Here is a 17923-nt window from a genome sequence, read left to right on the forward strand (position 1 = left end):
TATTTGCTGATGTTGCCTTTAGTTGCAGTGTTTTTGACCTCTCAGGGCCACAGTACTACTGTCACTCCTTAGGATTTCTCACATGTGCAATGTAGCCATGTACTTTCTCAATGTCACACAATGAAGCTGCACATGAGAACGCAAATGTCCAACTTGAGCAGGTAGGGCATCCAGTGCTCTTTAACCAGCTACCGCTCAACATCTGCGTGATGTCTGGGTGCAAAAGTTTGGGAATAGCAGAAGATTGTTAGGGGGATTTACAGAGATCTAGTGGATGCACGCTGTACTCAGAGATCACCTAAACCAATATATTTTAGGGTGACTTTCATCAGTTTAAAAAGAAATTAATAAAAAATGCCAATTTTGTCTTTAAAGTCTATTTGCATGCTAGGCTAATCAAGACCTAATCAATTGCTCTATTAAGTGTGCATTTTCCTGGACATGAGCAGACTAGTTGATCACCAGTGAGGAACAGACTTGAGTTGAATGACAAATGCTGTTGTGCTGAAATGCTATTCTGGTAACTGTGAGCAACTGTTGACCTGTTTTTACTGTCACAGGTGATCAATGACCGTCTCAGTACAGATTCAATATTTTACTGTTGGACTACACATGTTGGAATCGGGATGTGATATAAAACACTTTTATTCAGAGGTGCGTGGTTTGAAATTTATGGATGTAGTTGTTTCTTTATTTCTTTTTTCCCCTCCTCTACAGTCTCTCGTTTCTCCCAATGTGTTCATTCATTTTGTTGCTGAGTGGCAGAGAATTTATGCTCCGAAAAATATTTACATAACCTACTGTGGACCACCAACTCTGCGCTGCTAACAGTGGGTTCTGCGCGCACGCCCACACACTCACAGACACGCAGGAATACAACACAGAGAGATGTCCGGTGAGATCAGCTCTTATGACATAACCCGTATCCAGTTTTAAATGAGCAGTCATAATGCAAGGCCGAGCATGTGACAGTACGCGCCTCATTCATTAGCCTTGCTGTCTTGGTACAAATAGCCCAGCCTGTCAACTTCAAACAACATATCTTAAAAAATGAATAAATAAGTCTGCACTCAGATAGAAATCAGACATGTGATCAGCGCACAAGCAGTGAAGCGCACATGTGCTAACCATAGGGGCATCTGCTTCATAGTAGTGGTCTGCTTCAGCAGCTACTGCAGTATTAGCCCTGCTACAGTGCGGTGAACAAAACAGAGGTAATGTAACGCAACACTAGCATCTGTCGGACAGCAGGTTACCAAACCATAAGTCCTATGTGTCGGCTTGCTTAACTGGACATGCTTTAATCCTTTCGGACCTTCTTTGTTCCTCATCTGCTTGCTCCAGTTGGCGCTGTATTCGTCTTAGTGAACAATTACAAATAACATCTACGACTTCTATGTCCAAATCCAAAACATTCGATGAAAAAGACCCGACCGGACTTCCTATCACTTTTTGCTTTTTGGTCCATTTTTTAAAAAGAAGAAGCCAACACATGCTTGGCACGTTATAGCCCTTTAAATTATTTAACAACAAATTTTAGATGCAGCTTTCTCCCGCTGCAGGACAGTCCCATTTTAATATCTCTATTAGCCATTAGCATGTTCTGTAAGAGAACATAACTTGCCTTACTTTTTCACGCCTCGATTCTTGAGCGCCTGCAGCGAGCACAACTCATAAAAAAAATGGGATTTTAATCCCCATGAGAAATTCCCTGTGAGTTCTGTACTATCCACAAAAATGAAATGAGGAAGCTGGTAGAGATGCTTTTTGGTGCTTAGAGACATGTGATCAATTAGGTGATGGCTCACTGGCACTTTACCCCATGAGGGAATACTAGGTTTTCTTCTCAAGGACAATTAAACAGTCTTCTTATCACTCCAGCTGACACGAGATCAACAAGGGACCAGAGTGTGGAGTCATGGGCAACCAATTTTTCACTTAAAGGTCAGATCATGAAGGAGAAAGAGTTTCTGATAATATCATCTAGGTTGTAAGCAAGGGTTCAGTTTTAAAAAATATATGGTAGAAATGCTGCAGAAAGGCTTACATCGGTAACAGACAGTGATGACATCAAAACAGACAGAGTGCTTTTCAATACCAAAATTCTAAAAAAACGTCACCTTTTTCAGTACTGGAGTTACTGTATGTACCAAGTAGGGCTGTCATAATAAATAAATAAATACATGCCTGATTGCAATCAGATTAGATACTCATTTGCAGCAGTATTGATACCATATTTCCCTCTTTTCACTGACAAACTTCACACACAGCAGACAGGCAGACACCCAGCCCCTCCCGTCACTAGCAGCTGAACACATTAGCAGTGGCATAATAAAACAAAGCGTGTTAAAGACTGACACCGAAGTCTTTATGAAGAATTCCGCGAGGTCAGTAAAGCTCCTGTTTCAGCAGCACTGAGTTGCTGAACACAGATATTAACGTTTATGATGGTGTTAGCTGCTTAACTGTTAGCAGTTCCGCACATTAGCCGACAGTTAGGTTATTGTTAAGGTACCAGGTATAGGTAGTAAAAAATGATAACGTTACTGTTGCCATCATCGGTCCTACCTGTCAGTGATGTTATTAGGAAGGATTAATTTAACAGGATAACAAATTATTTACCCCTAAAAAGTGTCTCTTAAAGCCCCTTGTTGAACCTGAGAAGAGTCTACTGGTAAGGTTGGCTGTATTGTTTCTGCCTGTAGGCAGAAACAATACAGCCAACCTTACCAACACTATTTGATCACCATGAAATATATGGTGCCAAGTCACCAAAAGCAAAGGAAATAAACAGAGGTGTAGCTGAGTCTATTTACACGAACCATTATTGCTCTTATCTTTCGTTGGTTTTTTTTGTTTTTTTTAATTTTGTCCTTTTTTCTGTCTCTGTGGTACCAAAAATTGCATCGATTATTGAGTATTTTCCCAGTACCAGTATCAGTTTGAAATTCTACTACGGTGACAACCCTTGTAGTATTGTCAGACCAATAAATTTGTATTTGTGCATATGTAAGATTAGAAATGTCAATAAAGGTTTGAGTTGATTTTTTTTAAATCAATTGAAAAAAGTTGCTCTTCTGAGGCTTTGCTCACATTGAGGGCTAAAGGTCCTGCAATGGTTTTGACCTTTCTTTTGTAGAGTTGTTTGTAGCAGCGGAAAGACAAAATCACCAAAGCAACCGAACACAAAACATGTGCGTCAAATCTTTTAGCAAACCATCATTAGGCACAAGTCCACAAGTCATGACAGAAGACACGACTTGCAACTTGCAACTTCCTTTTGGTACATTTCTAATAGAAACAGCGGTCCACCACAACAATGCTCAGCTCTTCTCGAGAGGAGGGTCGTGAGGGATCGTTGGCTGACGCACACTGACCTATTCAGACAGATCATCAACGTGGGTTTGACCCACATCACAGTGTCAGTCTGAATACCGCATGAATCATCCACTCCAATCTCTAGAGCTGATAATCTTTAATGATCTTTAATGATGAAGGCAAATTAATGAATCTTTGAAACAAAACTGTGTGTGTGTGTGTGCATATGTCGCCGTTTTAAAGTTTGTTTTTCGATTTCTTCCGCTTCAAAACACACAGAAGTCTCAGAGAGGAAATTTGTGGGCATAAGGTTGCCCCTTTATCTAGCTGTTTATCTACCTTTCTACACCATGTTTTTCTTCTCCGACTTCAAACACCATGTCAGATCATCCTTCTTAGATTCACTACACCTTCAAGCTTCCACTATCATAGGTCTACAAGAACACAGCAGAAGCTTGTCAGAATGCACCTATTCAGAGTTGGGTTTTTTAATCACTTGAAGACAAAGAGATAGAATCTCAGAGACAGAATAAATGTAGTTTACTTTTATAATCGTGCTTGTATTTTTATACTCTTGGTACCTTCTATATTAAATTCCAGGTACTCAGGAAGCACTTAGGAAAATAAATGTGAGTCAGGTCCTAATTTTGTTTTTACACCACCCACTTAACCACATCACGAATGAAAAAAAATACATATTACAGCGGTTCATCTTCAGCTTCTTTTCATAGCGCCTATATCTGGATGCACATTATGTTCTTATGCTCCTGTGTGTTAAAACATCCCACAGATGAAAATGATCCCGGCAGGATGTTCGGCTGAGGGGGTAATAATAGAAAGTAAAGCAGACATGAGCACTTCTCCTAGGAAGTAATTTCACTTGGACTACTTGGCACTTTGAAATTAAATTAAAATATCTGATTATTAGAATAAAATGGCTGCCAGAACTGTTAGTAGAGGGAATACAGCTCGAACTGACTGATGAGCTTCAAAAGAATATATATATATATAGCCAGGAACTAATTTGTGCTTGAATCTGAGCCTAAAGCAGCCCAGGTAAGTGTTACAGCACTTTCAGTCTATAGAGGCAAACAGACCGAGTGCTGGGTGTACTTGGGGCTGTCTCAATTAGGCGTGTTAACAGGTCCTATAACAGAAAAGCTAATTTACCTAAAAATAACCAACCCACCAGATTTGGAGGTTATAATACCAACCTTATAGACACAGAGGGAAATGCAAATTGTTGCACAAAAGATTTAGCATGTAAAACAGCCAAATCTCACATCAGCAAAGGACAAAGACTCACAACAGGTAACATCTACTTCTTGCCCAATACCAAGACACGCCCTTCATGTCTGCACGTGTCACCAGTGTGAGTCTCTCACTGGTGCTTGTGTATTTATATAGAAGCAGCAAGTTTCTACTGACAACTCAAACGTGTATGCAGGCGTGCCACCACACACACACAAACATTGCAGAGGACATATTTTGTCTTACCGATTACCAGGGTCAGATTTCCAGCATGTTAAAGGATATGGATTGCAGACCATGCGGAGACACCAGTTGCGAGGCCTCGTTGTTTGCTTTAAGCAGAAGAAGGCTACGGGGGCCAGGGCCGGATACGGCTGCTGTTCCTCCTCCTCGGAGACGCAGTCTGGATCACGGATGGGAGCCGTGATGCGAACTCCCAGTGTTGGTCCATCTTCCACTTCCAGCTCCGGTTCCTGTTCTTCATCCCCCTGAACTTCAGGACTCCACTCATTTTCTCCATCTCCTTGAATGCTACTGCTGCTGCTCCTCCTCCTCCTCCTCCTGCTGCTCCTTCTCGTCCTCTCCACCTCCTCCTCTTCCTCCTCATCATCCGGGCGTCTTCTTCCTGGGTCATCTTCATGACCTTGGCCGTCATTCCTGTAGGATGTCGGTACAGCAAGCCTTACCTCCTCCCGCACCTCCTCCAGCTCCTGGCACTCTGCGTACTGAAAGCGCGCTCTCCCTTCGCCATCAGTCATGATAGAGCATCAGGCAGAGCCACTCTGAAGGGAGGTCAGAGGAGAGAAGAAGGTTAGAGGGAGTCGGAAAGTGGGGAGGGAGCCCATGGTGAGTCAAAGGAGGCAGACATGAAGGTAGAGGAAAGACGCAGATTAACGGTGACAGAAAAAGAAGCGAGTGAAAGATCAACTTGGCAAAGAGCAACTGGAGACAAATCGCACAAGGAGCCAAATAAACACTTAGGCCATTTCCTCCTCCAATCCCTGAGCAGCAGGCGCTTCCAATCAATCTAAAACACAGATTTCCAATACAGTCCTTTTACAAATCTGCCAGGGCTTTAGGCTTTTCATGGGCTTTTATTTTTTTTTTAAATAGCCTTTCTTCTCAGTTGTGTTCTTTTCCCCTTAAAACGAACAAAAAAACAAACAATAAATGCTTTCATCAGACAAAACTGGGAGTCTCTGTCAGAACATCAAGCCTGAATTTCATAGTAGCCATAGTAATAACACAGTAAAGGCACCATGGAGCACTACAGACTGACAACTGCCTGCTGTTGCAGCAATTAGTAGAAATGCGAAAATGTGTTTAGTGAAATTAGGTAACAATTAAGTGCGAGTACTATAAGAGTATCATAATAGTAGAGGGATGTTTTTCCCACTCTGTCTCCCTCTCTCTCTCTCATTCTCTCTCTTCCTGTTGCTATGTGATTGAACAGATGGACTGTTCTGTCTCTGGTCTGCTGAAGGTTTTTAGCCCACACCACGCAATGGTGGGCAGGGAATGCGCCAAAAAAGAGGAAAAAAACCAAACCACCACAGCAATACTGATTATTATTGTAATAAGTGGAATAACGTCGAGAACAAAAACATTAGTGATCGTAATCCAGCTAACAGACTTTGCCCTTTTGAGGAAGCTTTTCTTTTTTCTTTCTTTTTTAACGGGCTTTGTTGTCCGCCGTTTGGTGTTACGTGAGAAGAGCGCATCTGACCCTTCAGGCAGTTGGAAGCTCTCCTCCTGGGGTTCTTTTGTAAACACCGAACAATATTAAAAACACTTTGATATGAACAGTTGCTGTAAAAGTACTTCCATACGCGTTTTAAACGGTATTAATGGAAGTAGAAGCCACCAGAGCGCGCATCATCTGTGCTTTTTCCCGTTTTTCGCCCCTAAAAAGTGGACTATCTCCTGCACTCAGTGTGTATAAAAATAATCACATGCAAACAGAAGAACTTTATTGTTTTAAACTACCTTATTGAGACGGAATCGGAAGTTCCCATAAGCATGATCCGTGACTTTCCGTCTTTCTAGCGCACCCAGCCTTTCTCAGCTTCCCTTTCCTTCTTTCCTCTCTTCTCTCTCGCTTAAAAAAAATCAAAACAAAACAAAAAAAATATCCTTCCTTGGCTTGCCAAAGATCAGATATAATCCGAGGGTCGTTGGAAATCGCTGGAAGTAATCAAATAAGTCACTTAAAGTCGTCTTGATTTGGCGCGTTCAGTTAAACGGGAACATCTATCCACATCCATGCATCCATCCATCCGCTCCTCTCTGAGGTGCTCGTTACGCAGCGTGGAGCGGAGATGCGCGCAGGAGGGTCGGGGCGTGTGGCTTTCTGAGCTGAAGCTCCGTGGATGGTCTGACACGGAATTTAAAAAAAAAAAAAAAACTTGGCCCAGGACCCGGGAGCCGTGACACGTGACGTGATCCCCGGCTTTAGGAATACGGCGCACAGTAGGAGACTCACACCCGGGCGCGAGAAACGAGCAGAGAGCCAAGCTGGGCGTGCACGCACCGCGGTGTTTAATGGATCACAAAGCAGACGGCATAAAGAGAGAGAAATTAATGCACAGTGTGTCGGTCCGTATTATTTTTGGCAATAATCCCAACACAGAGGACTATACCGGCAAAAAGGAAATACTGGTGGTGGTGGGGGACGGGGGTGCCTATATCTTCTATATTGTTCTTTAGAGTAAAAATAAATGTAAAAAAAAAAATGCTGGAACGTGCTGGGAGTAAAAGGAAGCAAGTTTTGGTTTTTGACTTTATCGTGAAACATGGACAAAGACAAAGGAAGATAAGACAAAAAGTGAAAGAACATTTTAGATTTTCTCATAGTCGGACCCTCCAGGGTCATCGAAAATAAAATGGAAACACTGCAGAGTATAAAATGTACTTAAAGAAAAACTGATATGATACATATTTGAAGTTATATTTAATTTAATTCAGTTCAATTCAATTTTATTTATATAGCACCAAGTCACAACAACAGTTGCCTCAAGGCGCTTTATATTGTAAGGTAAAGACCCTATAATAACACAGAGAAAACAGAAAACCCCACTGTCACTCTGTGAGCAAGCGCTTTGGTGGGAAGGAAAAACTCCCGTTTAACAGGAAGAAACCTCCAGCAGAACCAGGCTCAGGGAGGGGCGGCCATCTGTTGGGACCGGCTGGGGGTGAGGGGAGGAAGACAGGACAAAAAAAAACACACACACACACAGTGGAAGAGAGCCAGCGATAAATTATAAGTAATGATTAAATGCAGAGGGGTGTAAAAACACATCAGTGGATCAGAGGAAGTTCACAGCAGCCTAGGCCAAAATTAGTGAGGAGTGGAAATTCTATTTTACAACAGCCATCTTGGAATTTGCCATCTATCCATCAGTGAGAGCAACATAACCTACAGAGTTTTCATATCACCAAAGTTCAAAGCACTGTTATGCAGGGCATTAAGCTTGAATCTTACATCAGGCATATCATCCAACAGTGACAAAATTGACACAACACTTGCAAACAAAATGGTTAATGCCACAATAAACATGTCCATAATTATAATTATATTTAATATTTTTGTTCAGCATGTTTATCACAGTTCATCCTGTATTCATTCAGGCAACCGGCGCCTCCACAATTTGATTTGACAATCAATTTAAACTCCTTTAAACTCCCATATTGCTTGAATGATCAATCACAATTACATTGACTATATTTAATTAAGAGCATCCAAGGCTGACGGAGTCAGAGAACTAGAGATGGAGGAGCAAAGTGAAAGAAACAGGATGTAGGATGGATACTAGGAAAGTGCTTTACTGTTCATTTGACTCCTGGGCAGCCATGGGCCCTGAACAAAGCTTTTCTGTCCATAAAACATATCTTTGAGAATAACCGACACCACGATCGGGAGAGATTTAAAACTTCCTTCTTAAATCAAATCTTTCAAATCAAATCTTTCTGACTGAAGGAGAATTTGACCAATTGAAATCAGCAGCAGAAGGTCCTTCAGAAACACCAATGAAAATTCATCAATGCATTTGTGGTATAGAACTAATGCAGATAAATAATATCACACATTAACACCTTAACACTCACAATAAGATCGTCAAACAGATTCACCTCTTTGACGATCTTGTTTGCAGAGACACAAAGGAAGTGGACATTAGCCTCCACTGTGACTGCTATAACCCAATTAAATATCCCCTATGATGCGCTCACTCCTGTTGTAGATATAGAAATCCAAAAGGCGCATTGTTGTACACGCCGATTACCAACAAGCAGAACTAAACCCAGCTTACACAGGCAAGTCACATGATGCCCTCTTTGTCAAATCGTGTGTGGAAGAGCTACATTTATAAAAAAAAAAATATAATAATGATAAATAAATCAAACACAGGAACTGACACAAAAGGTAAAGAGCTGGTGGGAAAACAAAGAAAGGGTTTAACATCAAGTCTGCAGGGTGAAGTCTGATTTATGCTCTCAAGCTCTCTTTGTTGTGGTTCTCTTTTGTTAAAGCAGACAGTGTCTTTCAATACCTCCAGAAATGAGGGGATTTTGAGCTTCAAGCCCACTGGTGACACATGATAATAAGTGATAATGGTTGTTTAATGGACTGGTAACATGTGAAAAAGGTGGCAGGGAAAGACCAAGAGCTTTTTAAACTTTAAACTCTAAAAAAAAGCAGATGCTTAACACTTCAGCTTGGGTCAACTTGGGAATCGAGAAAGTCTTTCATCGTAAAATATAGAAGCGCAAGCATTCTAGTGGCAACATTATGTAAAATAATTAGCATCTGTGCGCAGAGAGAAAGTAGTTTGGGGGATTGTTTTGTTTTGTGTGTCTGTGTATTACATAATGGCTAAGTACACTGGCAGGTCAACAATCTGACATAATCTTTTTAATCTTTGTGTGTATCTTTGTCTTTACTTAGCCTGATTATTCTGCAGTTGGTTGTTCACTTTATAAGTACACCAGTGGGTTTCACTGAGTTTTTAAACAGTATCAATATTCAGCTTTTGCTGCTTTTTGGGGCAAAAAGCTTGAAGTCGAGCACGACAATGCAGTAAATTATATCAAATTTGACCGTCTTTACTCTAAAACAGACACTGATGCAGAGCAAAGATGCACACAGCTTTTATCGTCTGTGTGCTGCAGTAAACATAGCGACTGGCTCGTCACGTTTCAAAATCCAAAAATGCAGTGCTGGGTGAATCAGACCAGATGTGACACTTAAAGCCACCCCACACCACAAATCTTCCTCCCCCTGCTTTAAAAATCTCTGAACTCAGTTTCTTGAATTCCTAGTTAGGGTGCCAAAAGCCTAAAAACTGGAGCCAGGAAAGGACAAGTACTGGCCGTTTCTGCAGACATCTTCAGCTGACAATGATCTTTGTGGTTTTGAAAACCTTTTGGCAAGACCTTTTATGATCACACTGCAAGTAATACAGGTTTAAAAATATATATATATATTGAACAGTTCTGCGTTAGAGAATCAAATCAAATCAAATCACTTTTATTGTCACATCACATGTGCAGGCACACTGGCACAGCACATGCGAGTGAAATTCTTGTGTGCGAGCCCCACAAGCAACAGAGATGTGCAAACACAACAACACAAACGAGCAAAATACAAGAATGGCCAACCTGAAACTAATAAATATATGTACAATATATAATAGTGTATGCATTTCTGGATGTGTATACTAAATATTTTCCTACGTGTGTGTGTGTGTGTGTGTGTGTGTGTGTGTGTGTATACACATTTTTACAAATTAAATAGTAAAAAAAAAAAAAAAAAAAAATAATAATAATAGAGCTGCTTTATGTAGTGCAAAGATCACCTAGGAGCATCAGTTATACTGGAAAATAATGTATAAATGCTGGGCTCGTGTACAGTACGGGAGCCAGCTGCCAAACCTTTTCATCGCTAAGCTGATCAAAGTTATAAATTGTCAAAAGGTTGATGTTCTCCTCTGTGGCTTGTGGTGTTTGAGCCATTACCCTGAAAGCCAATTAAGGAGTTTTTGAAGATGTGAAACTAAAGGGACAATGGGTTTTCTTAAATGTCCCTTTTGGCTCTCCTCATCAATATTGTGAAAATGCTAATTACCCAGGTTTTAATCAGCCACAAGCTCAGCTGAATCACTCTTTACCATCATCTGCATGTGCAACAGGAGACGTGAGCGTGAGTGTGTGTGTCCATTCTCATTCTCAGCTGTGAGAAAAAGTGACTAGTATGCAGACAGCTCGAGCTCTTCAAGCTCATCCCCCTCCCAACACCTGTCTTTCCTTCCCACCCGTCCGTCTCCCTCCCCAGGCTTTCGTACATGCAAACTTGGAATTCTGTCTTCATTACTCTATGCTTGGCTCCTATGAGAGTTTTGCTAATGCGGGCTCCACTCTGACGCCCTGCTCAGCTGTGTGTACGAGGCCTGGATAACCTGTGTTTCCCTCTCTCGTCAACTAACTGCTTTTTCTCTACCGACCCCCCTCCAGGAGTTTGTTCTTCCTCAAAGGAGAACCGTAGCTGATAATATCAGCTTGTTTCTGTTTTTATTACACAACAAAATCAACTCTGAGTCGAAATACCTGCAAGTACACAACACGTGGTTACAAATTCCGCAAGGGAGACAAATAATAGACTATCCTACATCTTTGGGGATTAAAACATCTCTTCACAAACTGCAATTCATTTGCCAACGCTCCAAATCAATAGGAGCGCGTGTGCTTCCCAAAGATAATCAATACTCCTTTGTCAGGTTGACATCTGCAACTCCCCACCCCCCACCCCACCCCCCATCCAATCCCATCTCATCATCCACCATCCTCCACTCCGACTCCCACACTTTCATCATCCGGCCTTTTCCTACCGGTTTCCTCATCTCGTGTCATTGCTTGTTCCTGCTAAGTTGGACTTTTGAAGCGCTGCGGTGAGATTGAAGCCACTGCAAACACAAAACAATGTTTTTTTTCTGTCTCAAAAAGCTTTCCAGTTTGAAAAAGTGAAAATGTTTGACGTCAAATCGTGCTTTACAATTGGTGACGTTAAGTAAATAAGGCGTTTAGAAGCAATATATCAAACTGGGTCATTTAGAAAATTCATGTTTGACTACTTTTCCACTGAAAGCAAGAGTGCATTACATTACGCAACTGTGAAAAGGGTCAGAGTGAGCAGTGAAAGGGAAAATGGCAGGATTTTCAAAGAAAGCCAAGTTTCCTATCAAAACATTTCAAGGAAAAGCATCTCTAGGTTTTGCATGTGTTGACTGACATGTGATCTCTTGAGATGTGGAGGGCAAAAGCACAACAAAGACTTCAAAGACAAAAGTAATGAATAAAATCAACATCGATGCCATTATCTTTGCCTCGGCTAGGCTAGTCCTCTGATCTAGCTTACTTTCACACGGTTGTCTTTGTCCTTCCCTCATCTTTGCTCTGCTGGTGTCTATTCGTTAGACCTGCTGGTATATGTGAGGTCTGTTCCTCTGTTCCTGAGCAGCTATGAGGCACTTCTATACTGTGCGTGAGTGAATATTGCACAAAGCAACTAAAATATACATATTCTTGATGTATTATTGAAATCAAACTGAGTGGAGTAAACAGAGGCATGAAAAAATGTAAAGCAGGGATGGTTGAAAGAGAAAAGGATGAGCTTTTTTAATACCCCATGTCTGTCTGCGTGCCAAAGTAATCATTCTAATTAGGGTATGGGAGAGGAAAAAATATCTGTGCATTCATAAATACACCAAGAAAAGAAAGAGGAAGCAGTTACATAACTCACACGCATACACCCACCCACAGAGTCTGCAGCAGGATCACAGCCAGATTTAGAGGGAAATTTGTCCTTCACAGATGTTGACATGAGAACGATACCTGTGTCTATGTGTGTGTGTCTGTGTACATGCGTGTGTTTCAACAGTTAGGACTGTTCACTTGCTCATGAAGCTCATTCAGTGACATTAAAGTCTTCTAAGGTTGAACTCAGTGTTAAAATACTTACAGACAATCAGTATGTTTCACTCCGAAATGTTTCAGTCTCATGTTATCAATATTCAGTGTTTATGACTTGAAGGATGCAGCTCATTTGCTAATAGTTTTGCTTCATGGGTAAAGAGCAACACCTGAAACCTCAAGTTTGCGGATGGAGTTTCTAGTGCCTCCAACCTTGAAAGAGGCCACATGGTCTGGTACACGCGTCTAAGGAGCTTGGAAAGAAAAGCATCTGGACTTCTTTAAGTTGCTTGAAGACGTTTCACCTCTCATCCGAGAAGCTTCTTCAGTTCTAGGGTCAAATGGTGGAGAGTCCCAGATGAAGGTAAAAGGGAGTCCGCCCTGCTACTAATGCAGTGTGCCTAAAAAAGTGGCCAGGGAGTGTATATCATAGAGATAACCAGTGGCTGGTTGAGAAATGAATCTTGGGGTTCATTCACAAACATTACAGAGTCTTTAGACTTTGATTAGTGCGGTGTCTGAGGCGGTGATTATTTAGTGAGTTTCCACTTGTCTTGAGACACAGACAGACAACGAATGGCTTGTATGTAAATGTCAATACATAAAAGAAAGATGCAAGCATTACTCACTAATGTATTAGTTATTGAGGTTACATATTTTTTTAAAACATTTAAATTCATCCTTCTTATGCAATCCTGCCTCCTTGGTTTATCTTCCTCTTCATTAAATTTGGATTCTGTGTCATAACACCTAAAACCAATCCTATCTGTGTTCAGGCATTTGAATAGAAAAAGACCTGATGAAACTGATGTGGGAATGCCTTCAAGAAGTGGATCTGATTCGTGCTCTACGGCTGGAGTGTGATTACATTTGTCTGCACCCTGTCTGATTTTATCTATGCACACACACGCACACACGCACACACACACATGCATACACTCTCTCTCTCTCTCTCTCTCTCTCACACACACACACACACACACACACACACACACATACACACAGACAAGAGCTGACTACCTGCTAACCTCTTGAAATGTAAAGCTCATTTTCGATACAAAGACCTGCAGGTTGCTGCCCACATATACACCCCTACTGGTAGACTTCAAACTGATCCAGAGAGAGACAGAGAGGCTCAGAGTGAAACAGGGGAGAGACTGAACAGAGAGGAATAGAGGTAATCAAAGAGAAAGAAAGATGGAGTGGGACACACACACACACACACACACACACACACACACACACACACATGCGCGCACATAGGAAGAGTGAGAGAGAGCAGTGCACAAACGTTGACACTGAGAGAGTGAGAGACAATGATGTGTCATAGCTGCAGTAATGACAGAAACATCAGGATTATAATCTGCTGTTGTATAACAGCATCTGGCAGCCTTCTGGGTAATATTATATTAACACATACATGAACAATCATACAAAGCAGCAACCCTTTAAATACTGACTATTCCATCCTTTGGCCTCTTGTTAGAAAAGCCCTTTCTCTCATTGACTGTATAACAAAACATGTTTGGATTTTGTTGCCCTTATTCTAAAAAAGACACGATTTGCCCAAACCTGTTCACATGGCGAATGAAAGACATTTGTTGTCTAACTGCAACCACATCTGCTTTTTTTAAAGTTTATTTTGTTGATGCAACTCAACCCACACAAACTCTTGGCTATCTGGTTTATGTGCAACACAGAGCTGACCGTGACAGACAAGAGGCCATGTGTCAAATGTGCAGTGTCTACAGAACATGTGTCTTAGTTATAAACCCTAGCTAAGACAGATACGGTGCCGTGCAAAAGACAAAAGAGCCACCCATATGGCTTTAGTTTTTGTTTCCAAGCAGCCAGACGTTGTTGGAAGTTATTAAAAGTGGTCTTGAGCGATTGTTCTCCGGGCTTTCTTGAGGTCTCTCAAGGTTTTTCTATGAATATTTAAATCATAAAAAAATCCATAACTCAGAGAATGAGTGAGTCTTGTGTCTATACATAACAGACAACTTAGCAAAGAACCAATTTTAAATTGTATCTTTCTCCACTTTGTTAGTAGCAGCCTGTTAAAAAACACATAATTTCCTTAGTCAAAAAATGACACAGTCTGACAGGCATAAAATAGTATTTTTGCATCAACAACGTGCTATTAGTCAAAAAATCTGGCATATCTCAGCATTGTTTGCAGTGTGTTCTTAAGGAAACCAGACAAGTTGAGGACAGAAAAGTATCTGCCGGTAGGAAAAAGTCCATCAAACACCCAACACAGGACCTGAGAGATGCATCTGGCCCTCCAGTTGATCTATCTACTGTTCACTGAAGCCTCATCAGAAATGATCTCAGTGGAAGAGTGTCTGTCAACAAGTCATTCTTAAGAGAGAAAAGGCTGATGTTTGCCAAATACACAAGAACTGGACTGAAAATCAGTGGCAACAGGTTGGATAGATGATGAATCCAAATCCAATTGGGAATCTTGCCCAAACCGATTGAATTATGAACACAGCCCAGAACCTCAACATAACTGGAGCAGTGTGGGATCATCTTGACAGAGAAAAGAAAAGTCAGCCAAAATCCAAAGAAGAGCTTTGGATGTCCTTCAAGAAGCCTGGAGAACCATTCCTGAAGACTACTTAATGAAATGACAAGAAAGCTGCCTAAGAGAGTTCAGACTGTGCTGAAGATTAAAGATGGCCATGCCAAATACTGACTTTGAAACTTGTTAGATTAATACAGACTCTGTTTTTGCCTTTTATGCTCCATTTCCATTTGTTTGCTCACATTTCAATGAATCACTACAACTACTGTCTTAATAATATTTGCATATCCAGTTTCTGAAAAACAATGATAAATTTGGAATAGGACCTAATTGTGATCACCAGGATGATATTTGTAGAACTTTAATTATTACCCTATTAAATTCTAAATATTGTCATATCCATACTAAAGGTCTTAGTTTACATTGTGTCCCAGTTATAACGACACAATATAAATATAGTGGTTTTGTTGAACTATCAAACCTGCACTGTGTGTCTTTGTCATTGTACCTGTATATACACCTCCAGAACCATGGTTCCTTGTCGCTGGGCCACTGGGCTGTTGAGCTGTTGTCCAGCTGTCCTGATTACTGTGATGTGATGACTTAAGAGGCAAAGACAACTTTCCTTGTCCCCCAGTCCCCCTGAGCTGCTTTCACAATGACTGGATGGCTAATGACTTTGAAATACCCTCTTGCATCTATTTTATGAGAATCTATTTTTTAAAGACTGACTAACTGGAAACAACAGTGCCATCATGGTCCACATAGATGGTGATGAACCGCATAAGGCAACAAGGAAATCATTGGATAAAGTCTTCAAATCTAGGGACATTTCTCTGCCAATGAAATGAAGGCTTATACACTGTTAGAGTTTCTCCAAGATAACCTATAGTTGTGAAAGTTGGACAATAAAGAAACAGGACAGTCGCTGAATCAGTGCTTTTGAAGTGTAATACTGGAGACGCATTTTACCAATAATATGCACAGCCAAAAGGGCTAAAAGAACAGTTTTGGAAGACAAATAAAGAAGTTAAGAAAAGGACATTATGATTGGAAAAACAGAAGGAAAAAGGCGCTGAGGAAGACCGGCAATACGTTGGTGTAACACCATTATAACAACGTTAGGAAGGACTTTTCCCAGACTTTCCATCACTAAACCTGAACCCTAACTGATTTAATGAGGCTTTCGCAGTTTCATTGTACCAGAACAAACACAACTAAACTTTAATTACATCATGTCACTGGACTGGCTCTAGATCACTGACACTCACAGAAAGTCCAGTTAGATTAAGTCAGATATACTGACACACAAACCCAAGTCCATTTGACTTGTGTCCAGTGTCTGACTCAGGTAAGTTAGTTTGTTTTAGTCATTATTAATGAGTCCTTTTATTTTAAACATCTTGTAAGGGACATAAGAAGGGACAGCTGAATGACAGATGAAGCTTCCAGGGCATCCAACAGTTAATTTCTCACAAAATGCTCGTGCTCTTTGGAATTCTCTTTATTTAGCTATGGTCCAGATCCAGATTTTAAAATACTCCTACAGCGTTTGGCTGTTCACATTAGGGAAAACAAAGCTAAACTAAACTGGGACATGAACAAAGTCAGTAGAAGACGGGGAACAATTAATTTTCCTGAACGTTCACTTATTGAAATTCTGTCAGTCACAGCTCCAGTTCCAAAATAAAACTCCCCGTTTGACTTTAGGATTAATTGGATTGCATATTTGGGAAAGAACACACCACTGTTACATCACACTGGTAAAAACGGTTGAAAGCTGTGTCACAGTTTATAAAACGCTTACATAATGAAAAAAACTAAATATGTCATGTAAAATCACGTATTTTTTTTATATTTTTCCCTTAAAATCCCTTAAAATAATATTTAAACAGTAAAATAACATCTAAATAATTAATTAAAGAAAATAATAAACTTGGAGTTAGTGTCAGACATTGACTCTAAAGGTGAACTGTAATGAATATCTAAATAAAAGTTGAATTCAGACACTCAATGTGCAGGAAACAGCTTGTGAGGGGAGAAAAAAAACGTAAATCAAAAGGTCCAGAGTTTCGGCTGCACTGGGAACAGAAATGAATCCACAGAAGAACGAAATGTGACAGGAATTATCTTTTCAAAATGATGTGTGATGTTTCTTTTTTGGGAGCCCACATATGGAGCTAACACGGATCCTTTTAAAATTATCTGTTGAATTCTATTTTTATTTGTTTTGTCACTTTTTTAAGTGATGCTAGCTTTTGTCTTTAATATGGTATTTCCCCAGGTAACAGCTTTTAATCTAAGATACCACGGAGTACAGGCTATTGAACTAAAGTGTTGTTTACAATCACTTTTGTATTGAAATGCATTTCAGGATTCTGTATGCCTCTCTTTAGTGATGCCGAGGGAAATATGGGACCTATGAGAGAATTATTTTTCACTTATGCCCACAAGTTTTTGGACAGTAACACATTTGTCAACCACAGTGATTTTAAACCAAACAATCAGCATATGACTGAAGTTCAGACTTACAGTTCTTATTCAAGGTTTTTACAAAAAACAGATAAAAGTCATTTTGATACGCACTCCTCCATTTTCAGAAGCTAAAAACTAATTGGACGAGCTAAGATCATTTCAAATCTAAGGACTGTTGTATAATACTGGGATGAAAATCTCTTTGTGCCTAAAAAGGACAGTTAAAAGCTAGAAAATACAAATCTCAACTTCAGATATTTTGTCTGCTTCATTTGTCAGGAAATAATGAGGGAACAGGCCTCAGCTGGCCATGAAACTGCTTGTCAGTCAACTGTCCAATTAATTTTGAGCCTCTGAAAATGCTGGGCTGTGTATAAAAATATAAAA

The 17923-nt window shown here is 40.4% G+C and overlaps 1 protein-coding gene across 3 annotated transcripts in view; it reads right to left on the reverse strand.

Moving 5' to 3' along the window:
- The window catches only part of cacna1ha (calcium channel, voltage-dependent, T type, alpha 1H subunit a), a 130391-nt gene extending 123451 nt beyond the window's left edge, over positions 1-6940 (reverse strand). The window contains exons 1-2 of one of the 3 annotated variants that reach the window (XM_024802176.2): positions 6556-6939; positions 4855-5351 (exon numbers count right to left, since the gene is read on the reverse strand). In XM_024802176.2, coding sequence (XP_024657944.2) covers positions 4855-5327 — 473 coding nt within the window. In that variant the 5' untranslated portion in view covers positions 5328-5351; positions 6556-6939. Of the gene's footprint in view, positions 1-4854; positions 5352-6555 lie in introns of all 3 variants that reach the window. The other 2 variants (XM_024802177.2, XM_076883042.1) reach the window with 2 other exon arrangements.
- Between the last annotated feature and the right edge of the window lie 10983 nt (positions 6941-17923).

Source organism: Maylandia zebra, linkage group LG4, assembly GCF_041146795.1.
Source record: "Maylandia zebra isolate NMK-2024a linkage group LG4, Mzebra_GT3a, whole genome shotgun sequence".
NCBI lineage: Eukaryota > Metazoa > Chordata > Actinopteri > Cichliformes > Cichlidae > Maylandia > Maylandia zebra.